Source organism: Poeciliopsis prolifica, unplaced genomic scaffold (assembly GCF_027474105.1).
Source record: "Poeciliopsis prolifica strain line A6 unplaced genomic scaffold, Auburn_PproV2 SCAFFOLD001, whole genome shotgun sequence".
Classification (NCBI taxonomy): Eukaryota; Metazoa; Chordata; class Actinopteri; order Cyprinodontiformes; family Poeciliidae; genus Poeciliopsis; species Poeciliopsis prolifica.
The window spans coordinates 25,685,327-25,697,515 of record NW_026562376.1 but is presented as its reverse complement, the minus strand read 5'-3'; the positions used below and the strand labels follow the sequence as shown (position 1 = coordinate 25,697,515).

Genomic DNA, 12,189 nt, shown 5'->3' with positions numbered 1-12,189 from the left:
CCAATTCAAATCCTTCCATGTATTTCCTGCCATTTTCCCTGTAGGTTTGAGAAGTTCAAAATTATCTGCAAGATGTCTTAATAAAAAGAAAGGTTGAATGCAGTCAAAGGCCTGTTGATTCTAGCAAGTGACAAGTAATTTAGTCCTGGAGTGAAGATAGGAGGAGTGAGGCAGAGCTTCATGTGCCCCACAGAATTTCCCCATTTTTGATCTTGAAATGAAATGTAATTTTGATCTGCAAATGAATTACTTAAAAAAAATTATACAATGTGATTTTCTGTAATTTTGTTTTAAATTTAATCACTCACAGTTGAAGAGTACCTGTGATATAAATTTAAGACTTCTAAAAGTGAGAAGATCTGCAAAATCGGCAGTGTATTTTCCCACTTTAGTGATAGTGATACTTTATACTGTTATTCTGCTAAAATGTATATACTGATACAATCCTTGTCTGACCCTTTCTATGAACATGCTTACAATATCACATTGCCATGCACATTTCACTGTGATTAAAGTTTTTGAGTGTTTTTAGATTGTTTTCAAGAAGTTCAAGAGTCAAAAAGATTTAAAAAGGGAGACCAGATCAGCATAAATTTATAATCTAGAATTTTAACAAAAACATGTTCAGCAGGAACATGTGTTTTGTTCAAAAATGCCCAAAATACCCAGCTCTAAATGTATCTGACAACAAACTGTTAGGGTTTCAATACCTGTCCTTCCTCTAATGAAGTGGGTTTCAGTTGATGAAGATCTTGAGTGACATCTTGGTAGAAAATGTTCATCTCAGCCTGAAGAGTAGTGTAACGTTCTGTGGTCTCCACACTGCCATTGGCACCGCAAACAACCCGACCCCAGAGGCATGATGGATTCTCCACCTCAAGAGAAATGAACACACAAATCATCTTTCAAACTCTTACTTAGATACTTTAAGTGACCACAAGCTCTGTTAAATTGATAAGTGCTAGAAGTGGTTTGATGGAAGTTTATTAGGCAAAGATGGAACAGCATATTAGGCAAAGAAATTAATCAATACAGTTCATTTAAATTCTATTTATTTACATACTGCCAAATCACAACAAATATCTCTACACACTTCACAAAAAAGGTCTAATGGGAAAAGAACTACAGCTGAAACCAGATGTTCAAACACACCAAAAGGAGGAGACGTTTTTCACTGCCTCAAGTTAAATCAGACCAACAAAAACAATAAAAATTCTCTTGTTCTAAGAATTTCCAAAATTATTTCTATGTGCTAGATGCCACAATAATAAAAGGTTGTGTCAAATTTTTTTGTTAATGTCTTTGATACAGAATGCTTACCATCGTTTTAAACTATAAGGGAAAGCTCAGATGATGAGTGCGTAGCTTTGAAAACTTCTGATATGCTAACGAACACATTGGAGGCACATTTTAAGGCTTCAGTTGGAACACACTGCTTTCTGACACAATGGAGAAGTCAAAAGACATCAGCCAAAATATCAGGCAGAGAACTCTAAGCTCCAGCCTTCAAAGCTGACCAAACCCATTCCTCCTATCTATTAGGAGGAATGGGCCAGAATTCCAGCAAGCTATAGAGCTTTGGAACCAATGTCACTGCATATGACGTTTACGTCTCACGCTTTCACTCGCCGCCATCTTTAAAGGCCACAGGCCAAAACAAACTTTATTCTGGTGTTTTCATTGTGTTACTGACCGCAGTGAAGTTGTTTTCAAGTTGGATATCGGATATCTGCGCTCCGTGGAGTAAAGGCCGTTTAGCTCAAGGTTGATCTGATTTATGACCGCTCCTTCCTCAAGCGCTCGGATGTTCACATAAGGACTGTCAATTTCTGAACCAAACACTCCTGTAAATAAATGCTTTGCCTTGTGACCAACTGATACAAAAAAAAGTGGTTATTCATGATATTACATGACACACTATCCTCTATTAAAATTTTAAGTCATAGTCAATATTTTAATGTTTTCTTCAATAGCTCCCAAATTGTGTGCCCCCATTAACTCAAAATGTGTGAAAACCTTTTCTACTAGACTGTATAGATGAAGCCCTCATCTTTATTACATTTTGACCACTTTATTTTTTTAACTAATTTTATATTTAAAAAAATTTTTTTTTTTTTAAATGCATCACCTCAGATGATCATCACATTTGTTACCTGTAATGTTCAATTACATAAAATTTTAAGACAGGATCTACTTATGTTAAATGCAACAAATATTTACTTAAAGTGTGATCTATTTTATAACATTTACTTGCCACCTTTGTTTACATTGAAATGTTTAATTACACATTAAATGTTTAAAAATGGGCTCTTTTCATCTGGTTTGCTTGAATGTTTACTGCAAAATGTCTGATTATATAATTATATTATATTTACTGTAATCACATAAAATGTTTATTTAAATATATAATCTTTCATTACATGTATGTTTATTAGCTGAAATATTTAAAATATATATATATATTTTTTTACTTACAATGCGATTCATTTCATCACCTGTTTACATGCAACTTGAATTGCTTGAATCAAACATTTCAAATATGTTTACCACATTAAATTATTAAATGAAAGAAAACAGCTACTTCCAACTGTACATATATTTCAACACAAATTGTTCATGTTCCTCTTCAGAGTGTGCAGCCTGGCTGAGCTCCTCTCCTCCTCAGCCTCTCCAACTTGCTTCTCTTTTATAGACTCCACTACTGTGTTTTCATCTTTTGCATCTTCTGGGATAAATAATAAAAACAGTCTCTGTAACTTGCTCCCCCCACTTGTTGATCCACCATGGTCTTGCTGTATGGCCTCTTTAATTGAGGCATGTTGGTCCAACGTTGTGGCCTTTACCTCGCAGTGACCCAGATTCAGCATCGGAACCCAGCTGATCCATTTCATATGTCTGTTTGCCTTGAAGAGGACATGTCAGAACACACATCAGTATCAATACTGTAAATTTGATAACATTAGTAAAAAATAGTTTGCTTCACAATAACAGAATAATCTCGATGCCCACTAACAAAACTCGGACTATGCAACATAAAAAATATAAGCCCGACCTAAACAAGGTTGACCCACTTAAATGAACTCAACATGACTGAACATGAGTAACCCGGACAAAATCATATCAAAATATTATGACACAACACCAACAAAGCGCATTTAGACACTCACCAGAACGGACATGTCTGGAGCAAACTTGTAAATATCTTGGGATGTTGGAGATCGTGATATCAGGACTTCTCACCGCTGATAGCCAGGCTGCTAGTCTCCTTTTCGTTAGCTCTGATAGCTTAACCCCCTTGCATGGTTTACAGGCAGGAAAACAGTGAAACGAAAGTCCTGTTTTCCATCTTTTTACCGTCTCTGCCGTGTGATCGGACATTACATCCAATAACGCATCAAGTCCGTACCTTTGCCGAATAATTTAGAATCAAAATATCTGTGAGACAAGTCGTTTTTGTCGGTTATGTTTGTGGCCCCTTAAGATGGCGCCCATATCCCTTCGCCGAGAGCAGTGACGTCACGTTCCAAAGCTCTAGTCTAGAGTGAGAAGTCTGAGGAAGGAAACCCAAAACCTCTGACGCAGCCATATATTTCAAAGGCAATGTTGCTATACTCAGGAAATTTATGTAAACAAATATAGTCGACCACTGCTACTGTTGATTTTATACCAAAGAAGCTAAAAAGTCTTGAGTCTTCACAAATCACACATTTTCTGTAATTTGCCATAAATGTAGACTACTTCTGTGGCATTTCAATGAGTTTTATAAATGTAGCCTCGTCCTTTTAAAAAAGTAGATACACAAGTTTAATAAAGGGTTAAAAAGAAATAAAGAAAATCAAGCGCCCAAAAAACGGCAGCCGCGTATCTGTCGCACACTTCAGTACTTCAGGGTCGTGATGGAATGCTTCTTACCTTCAAAATGAATATTTCCAACATGTTGTGAATGAACCGGAAGCTGAGAAACAAGAAAACATAAGCAGCCAGAGTTAAACACTTTATCTCGGACAGAATAAAAGCCACAATCTAACCGTGCCTAACTTCTCAGCTAGCTTTACTTGTTAGCTAAGCTAGCTGAATTTAAGCAAACGGGGTTTCTCTAATTTACAATGAAGTCATACAACCTTAACACACCAACTAATGTGATGTGATGTAAAGCACATTTTAGCATCACTGAAATCACATTCTTCGTTGTTCGTCAGATTATTTGCAGCTTACTCAATGCAACAAAACATACCTTTCTCAGAAGTTCACCAATTACCGCTGACTGATTCAGAGAAAGGTGGAAGCTATTCTCACACTGTCCGCTAGAGGTAGTGGCATTCTTCTTCTTCTTTTTTTGTTTTATGGCGGTTGGCAAACAACTTATTGATGTGCATTACCGCCGACCACTGGAATGGAGTAGACGGCCCCCCAAAAAAACCCCAATAATAATCTAATAATCATAATAAATAAATAAAACTTATATCCTTTCTATCAAGATAGTGGTATTTTTCCCCAAATTGAATTATATCATAACATTTTGAATTATGTTTCAAAATATTTGAAAACAAATATTTTATGTTTCAACATTTAATCACTTTCTTAAATAAAATTTCACATTAAAAAAGGGCCGAGTAATTTTTAGAAAGCAGCATTTGTGAATAAAAACTTAGCCTGAAAATTAAATCATTAATATCATAATACAACTTTCCATCTCTTGTTAAAGGACCAAATTTTATTGTATTATATTTATTGTACAAGTTCCAGTTTTAATTTCACATCAACTGATATTTATTTTTGAATTTATTCAAAATAAATATTAAAGTCATTAAAGTCCCTGTAATTTTTTTTCTTTTCTTTTTTTTTTTTTTTTTTTTTGCAGACAGTAATTACAGGAAAAACTTAATTATGAAATTAACTTCTGTAATAGTTGTGGATCTGTAATAGCAAGAAATTTGGTTCTTATTTTCTTTAGACATATAATTGTTATTCTAAGGGTAGAAAGGAAGCAGCTGGTCTGTAATCTTGGATATTGAAGTTGATATGCAAAGGCATACTGTCCCAAAAGCCTACATATTGTGAACAAAACTTTTACTTGAATTTGTTTTGAGTAAAATAATTTTACTCAGTTACATCAAAACCAAATCCCAAAATGAGTAAAAAGAAGAAAAAATAAAAACACCATTGATCCTTTCGATGGGGTTTGTTCTAAGACCTCATGGTGTTGCATCAATTGGAAGACAGATGAGCATCCAAAACCCATCAAGTTCAAGGTAACTTGTGAGAAAAAGAAAACCAATTTCTTTACTCAAGGAAGGGGTGAGAAAGGCATGAGAAAGCTTCCATATACTGTAAACTTGAATAACATTTTAACCACTGTAAATGTCAGTTTTATCTGGTATTTGTGTTTACAATTTGTATCGACTAAAGCTTAACACAGAAAATCAGGTGCTTAGTTTGGAGTCAGTTATTTAAAACTAATGAGGGTCAGTGGAATATTGGACGAAGAGTTTTCCAATATTCAAAGCCAGGTTTTCAGAAAGAGACCAACCACAGACCACAACTGCTGACATGGGGGAGATGATGAGCTGTAGAGAACCATAAAGACAGCAGCTGACAGAAGATGTTGGAAATTAATGTCCTATTAAAAACAAATATTTTGTGTTTCATTTTTACTTTGAAATTTGCTCCTTTAATGAACACACAGTACCTAAAGTAAAAATTTAATGAAATACTTATTGCTCTTGATATTAGTGACTGTAGCTTCAGTAGTCTACCTAGATAAATACAATTGTATTTCACCACATAATGACAATGATACATAGTATGATTCATTTCCAGATTAGATTCTTAATTGACATGAGTTGTTATGTTGTGTGAGGTGTTTTGAGGTCTTGTTCTATGCGCCTCTTTTTTAACTTTGAGCACCAGCTGGCATGTTCAGATTTAACCTGACCAACATGCAGAATCAGAGTTCAAATAAGGATTTGGTTTCATTTTCAAAGAAATAAATACCTGACAGATCTTGATCCTTCAGGAGGATGGGTCATGAGATCGGTGGCATCTGCAATGAGAGTGGAGTTAATGGTGGCCAGAAACAATTGGTCAGGGATGAAATAAAAAAGAGCTTCCTTTAGAATGATTCAGAGTGAGGGGTAGAGTAAAAGATGGCCAGTGTCTTGTGTGGAGAGTGGTTGATGGTAAATCCCCAGATAAGTGCGAGGAGGGTGATTATAGAGAGAACCAGGGGTCTGATGGAGCCGGGTGGACAAATGATGATCAGCCTCGCAGGCAGGCAAGTAACTTGTAGGTGAATCCACAGGAGGGGAAGCAGTGGAACTGATTCTTCTTGGAAATCAAATGAGACAACTTAGAGGTACCAGACACAAGGACTAAACAACTTCTGGCAATTGCATAGGAGATAGTCAACAGCTAGTGACAGGTAACAACAAGAGGAGGCCAGAGGGACTACCTGTAAACGTTAATCATCCAGCACTAGGTTCTGCCGGTCTTCAAATCCCAGCACTCTGATGAGGCTGATGACCTTAACTTGTGTACCTGCCCAGGTTCTCCACTTTGATCCTCACTGGAAAAGATGCATTACTCCCACTTTCACACACACACCAGGAACCCTGACACCAGCTCTTCTCCACATGTCTTTGGTCAGGCCTGATTTTAATGGTTCTGTTAGATTCAGTATCAATTCTTTAAGTTCCTATCTATTGTTTTGTACTACAGTTCCCCTTTTCATAATAATAATAATAATAATAATAATAATAATAATCTTTATTGTTATTATAGAACCATGCAATTATAGAACATGGATTATAACAAAATTGGTGAAAATAGTACTACAGGGTATTTAGAGCCCTTATGGCTACTGGGTATAAACTGTTCTTCAGTCTGTTTGTCCTGTATCTGCAGTCGGATGGCAGCAGTTGGAACAAATTGTGACCAGGGTGTGAGGAGTCTTTTAAAATATTCTTGGCTTTCCTGAGGCAGCAGGACCTGTGGAGATCTTTGAGAGAAACAGAGAGCAGCCGATGGTCTTCTGAGCAGATTTTACAATTCTCTGGAGAGTCTTTCTCTGTGCTGCTGTGCAGATGGGGAACCACACACTCAGAGAAAAATGGCAGATGATGGTTTCAATAGAACATCGATAGAGGGACACCAGCACTTTTTGACAAATATTGTTCCTCCTGAGGACTCTCAGGAAATAGAGTCTCTGCTGGGCCTTCTTTGCCAGTTCTGTTGTGTTTACATCCCAGGCCAGGTTATCTATGATGTGAACTCCCAGGAAATGGAAGTTTGACACCCTTTTCACAAGCTCTCTGCAGATGTTTAGTGGTTCAGTGTCTCTTCCCCTTCTCCTAAAATCCACTATAATCTCCTTGGTCTTGGCTGTGTTTAGGATCAGGTTGTTGTCTGTGCACCATGCTGTCAGTCGCTCCACCTCGTTCCTGTGTAGGCAAACTCATCGCCCCCTGAGATGAATAAAGATAAATAAATATAATACGCTTCTTTGGTCTGATTAATTTCCTTGTTTGCAACTGATAGAGAATAGACTGGGACAAGCTGCGATTCAAATCCGGTAGAATTTCCCACAAGACCTGGAATCTTCTTTCTACGAGGCAGGAATAAGATTTTCTACTGTTTCCCATTCCATTCCAGAAGAGGGCGCTAATGCACCTGTACATTGGCTATCTACGTCAACTAAAAAAGAAGAGGAAGAAACATTCCTTGGGGATGAGAAATGGTTGAAAATCACCGGAGAGTTGTCAGGATAACAACATTTAGTCAGTATTTAGCTGTATGGATCCCAAAGCAGCTGTGTTGGTGAATTCAGATCTTCCGTCCGGACACATTCTTTGCCATGAAAAATGGAGGACTTCGTCTCTTCTTCAGGGCTTAAAAGGTTAAAGGCTTTTTTCCATTTCTGTAACTTTTAGGGTCGAGCGCTGAATAGACAGAAAACAGAACAGCCTGACATCTATTTGATTCTCCTTCATGTTTAATGACAAAACAATGAGAAATATGCAGGTTTAAGAGGGTTTAGGAGGATACACATTCTCTCCAAAACAAGCATGGCTTATTAAGTTTGTCCTTTTGACAGATAAGAGAAAAGTAAAGTTTAAAATAACTAACAGCATTTTACTTTTCTGCGCTGACCTTTGAGCTATTGATAGTATATTCCAGTTTATTTTTCAATGCTTCGCGTTTAATATTTATTGAATTCTTAAGTAGTGTTTTTGTGTAACTGCAGTTCATGCTTCCTCTAACTTTTGACATTTGTTTATCATTCTTGCCCTGTACCAGATTTTTGGGGATGTTTTTGCTATAAAACAGGGGAATTATTTAATCGTTTAATAAAAGGGCCAGAGAGCCACTTGCAGGTTCTGGAGCTTCAGGTTTCAGACCCCTAGTCCAGCAGATGAAAACTGTGATCCTCAATACAGCTGAAACTAAAAGTGGAAGAGCTTAATGTCTAATTCACTGTTAAAATAAAACTGTGAAAGTAAAAAATGAAATGGCTCCAAAGGACCAATTAGTTGCAATTTCTGTGCCAGCTATCCAGTCCTGTCTCTAGACAAAGTATGTGGTTCAGGAGTGACTTAACAAAACAAATGCTATAGTTATAATCCATGTTCTTGGTATGTCTGTGTGGAGTTGCTCTTTAAGCTCTTACTGAAGCTGCAGTCCACACCTTGTGAGTTTTCCCAGTGGTTGTTTTGGCCATGACATTTGCTGTTAACTATAATCATCAAATTACACACAGAACTTGAAAGAAATAGATTTAAAATCTATTCTGTATGTAGTAAATATGAATAATGACTTCTACTTTTGAACTGATCAATTTAGATAACTGTTATCAGTTTGAACTCCTGCCAGCTGTTCGCTAACCTTGCTGAACTTCTTCTGCAGATGGAGGTGTGAAAATCCTCTTTGAAAAGGAGCTGGGTGTGGCAGATTTCCATCTTCCCAGCAAAACGAAGCTTCTTTATGTGTCAGAGTGTGACATAATAGCAGGAAATGGCTACAAAAGGAAGCTGGTTCGATACCGAAATGTAGGTGGTGCCAGTGAGCTGTCTGACAGTTAAGTTTTCTGTAAACCTTCTCACTGGTCTGCACTGTTCTTCTTGTGTTTTTCAGGCAAGTAGCAACTTTCAGGAACTGGTAATAGTGGAGAGGACACGGCTCAGTGAGCAATACTTCTCTGCTTTGCAGAGATTTGTGGTGTTTGACTTAGGTTTGTCTCTTCTCCCAGTTAGTGGGCAAACAGAAGCCTCACAGCTCATTACTCAGATTGTAAGTATCTGATATTGATCTGGATCACAGACCTACAGCCATGTTTCTTTGTCTATTGCATATTTTACCTATGTCACATGCAGATAACTTTGCATGTGTTGGTAATGGAGGTATGCAGAGCATTAAATGTATATATCATGTGTGCAGACTTGAATGAGTTAATGTTAGATTCCTGGGGCCTCGTGTATTAAAGAGTGAGTCAGACGTGTGCTGTAAGTCTGAAATGTACAGGGAGAAAATGAATGGTGAGAGTACAGTTCTCTGCTGATCTTCTGTGTTGCTGACCTCCTGGTTAGACACACAGGTGTTCAGTCTCACAAACTGTGGTCTGTGGTCAGGTAGTTTGTTAGAGCCAGGTGATTGTTGAGTCCTCCATCTTTGTCTTCTTAAGTCTCTCACAGAGCAGATCAGACTGAATTGCGTTAAATGCGCTGGAGAAATCAAAGAACTTGATTTGATAAGATAAAACCAGTCTTTATTTAAAGGTGTAAATTGTTCATAATTTCCTTGTGAAACATAGAAATATTTAGATATGTGTAGCATGTGAGTTTGTTTTTATTTTTTACTTGAAACTATCTTGTGTATACACATAGTAACTCAAGCTCTCTTTTGCTGTGTTTACATGATGTTCCTGTAAAGAGTTTTTTAGCAAAGCACTTTACAAATAAAATGTATTATTATCATTTATCCTTAGGCTCACGGGGAGGGCAGAGAGAATCCTTTTAGGCGGAAGACTTCAGGTCGGCTGTTGGACTCAGTGACCCTGACTCTGGTCCAGCAGATCCCTGGGGTTGGCAGGGTCAAAGCTTTGACTCTGATGCAGAATTTTCCCAGTCTCACGGAAATCTCCAATGCATCTCCTGCTGAGCTAGAGACCGTTGTGGGCGAGGGGAGCGCCCAGCAGATTCACAGCTTCTTCCACGTAAACCTTATTACTGGAACATAAAGACTGACATGTACTTTTCAGTGTTCATTGGGCTATTATGTATGGAGATGCAATGCATCTCAATGTGTAGACTTTAAGAAATCCTTTTAAAAAATAAAAAAAAAATTTAACCACAACTGTGATAAAATGTGTGGAATGACTGTACAATAATGTGTTATGAAGTCATTTTTATTTTTGGTGATGCCAGTAGTTAGGGCTTAGAGCTAATAACTCAGAATTGAAATGACGAAGCTCATTTTAACCATGTAAAATACTTGGGTTGGAAGTTTATACATGAATTCAGTGGAAATAACTAAAGTTATTTGTGTTGCTGCGTACGACTGGACAGACACCACTTCACAAGTTACTTCCACAGTTCTCCACAATAATACAAAAACTATTCAATAATAAGATAAATTCTTAGAAAAATGTAGATTACTTTCTGGACAGTCAAAACAGATTCAGATCAAACAGTTCAACATCACTGGAAATAATTGAATCAAGTGAGGAAATCCCAAAAGCAAGAGACCATAATGTAACCCGGGTGTAAATTTTAACGTCCATTCCTTCATTCTCTTTCCACTCCCTCTCCCCATTATCTCAAATCTCACAATGGTTCTAATATATCACTAACTCTCACGGGACTATGAGACCCTGAGTATCAGGGTCACATGTATCATCGCAGCCTATCTGTTTGGTATATTATCTGGAGTGGGAAAATATGAAAGATTAGGACTCATGTAATTTTTTTCTCTTTAATTCTGTACGACGCTCACATAAATGTGCTGAACTATAGGACGCAACTACCGCGATGAAATGAAAAAACCCGTTTGTGTGAGATATGAACTGTGGAATTGGTGTGTTTCTGTGTGTGGCTTGACTTCAGTTAATTGATTTCACTGTTTGTGTCGCTGCTAAATTACTGAGTATGAAAATCCAGATGCCCAACTTTTAATAACCCATTTGATGAACAATCAGGTGCCTTAAATATTTATTGAGCACTTGTTTATATTAGGTTCTTTTACAAATTCATGTCAACTAATTTGTATGGTGCATATTTATTTGATTATTTTGTTTTTGGGTGTAATTTACATTAAACTTTATTAAATACACATATTGACTGAAAATGATTGTTTGGAATTAATTATAGGGAAAAATGTGGCCTTTGTTGAATTTGTGAGCACACTGGAATGATATTTATTTATATAGAAAAATGGTCCTGTTGTATTATTCAGGCCAGGTTTGATGACGAGCTGAAGGTCCAGGCACTTTGCACTTTTGGTGTGTGAAGACTTCTGATTCTCCTGCCAGGCTGGCAGAGGCTCCTTGCAGCTGATGAACAACTTTGTCCCCTGATCTGACTTTTGACAGCCTATGAAATGCACCAAGCACTTTATAATTAACCTGCTTGGGACCTTTAGCCCACCCCAGCTTGGGGTGGATGAACTGAAGGCTGAAGCACAACAATATACAACTCCAGTTCTGAGGGAGAATGAAGGCTGTTCACAATCACAAGGTGTTTTCACTCATCAGTTCATCAGTTAGTCACTTATTTTCTTACTTTCTTTTGTCTGCAGATAGTCATCTCCTGCATAAGTATTCTCAGTTGTCCGTTCAAAACACACAATACTGAAATCAATTGGTAATTAACTATTAAAACAGGACAACTTGTTTTAATAAGCATGACTGCTGCATGCTTCTTAATCCTACTTTAGACATGATATCAGACTCTTATATTTGACATTAACTTTTTAAATTGTTGCCAAACGTTATCCAGTCTATTTATCATAGTTTCGACTGATTATTTCTATTTTGATTCTCTCATGTCGGACATAAAATGCAAATGAAGAAATAAAAAAAAAAGCAACTCGGATTAACCATTAAAAAGGCACATGGCACAGAAATGGACATTCAGTTTCCAATTTTCTAGCTAAAAACTGTCGTTCATTCATGAGAAGAACTTTTAGAGCTGGAGAAAA

The 12,189-nt window shown here is 37.0% G+C and overlaps 2 protein-coding genes across 2 annotated transcripts in view; one reads left to right on the top strand and one right to left on the bottom strand.

Moving 5' to 3' along the window:
• tdrd12 (tudor domain containing 12) overlaps positions 1–4,487 on the bottom strand; it is a 32,489-nt gene extending 28,002 nt beyond the window's left edge. The window contains exons 1-3 of the mRNA XM_055042016.1: positions 4,235–4,487; positions 3,913–3,955; positions 711–875 (exon numbers count right to left, since the gene is read on the bottom strand). Of these exons, the coding sequence (XP_054897991.1) occupies positions 711–875; positions 3,913–3,936 (189 nt within the window). The 5' untranslated portion in view covers positions 3,937–3,955; positions 4,235–4,487. The remainder of the gene's footprint in view (positions 1–710; positions 876–3,912; positions 3,956–4,234) is intronic.
• A 3,211-nt stretch (positions 4,488–7,698) lies between these two features.
• Positions 7,699–11,660, top strand: faap24 (FA core complex associated protein 24). Its single transcript, XM_055029986.1, has 4 exons — positions 7,699–7,894; positions 8,902–9,044; positions 9,130–9,285; positions 9,980–11,660. Exons 1-4 carry the CDS (start codon positions 7,792–7,794, stop codon positions 10,229–10,231), a joined length of 654 nt encoding a protein of 217 aa, XP_054885961.1. The 5' UTR covers positions 7,699–7,791; the 3' UTR covers positions 10,232–11,660.
• Positions 11,661–12,189: the final 529 nt, after the last annotated feature.

What these genes read in the sequence shown, in the direction of transcription:
- faap24 (XM_055029986.1), top strand. Translation starts at nt 7,792, where the DNA reads ATGGATCCCAAAGCAGCTGTGTTGGTGAATTCAGATCTTCCGTCCGGA. An exon ending in TCTTCTTCAGGGCTTAAAAG is followed by an intron (nt 7,895 to 8,901) that starts GTTAAAGGCTTT and finishes CTTCTTCTGCAG; the next exon opens with ATGGAGGTGTGAAAATCCTC. An exon ending in CACAGCTCATTACTCAGATT is followed by an intron (nt 9,286 to 9,979) that starts GTAAGTATCTGA and finishes ATTTATCCTTAG; the next exon opens with GCTCACGGGGAGGGCAGAGA.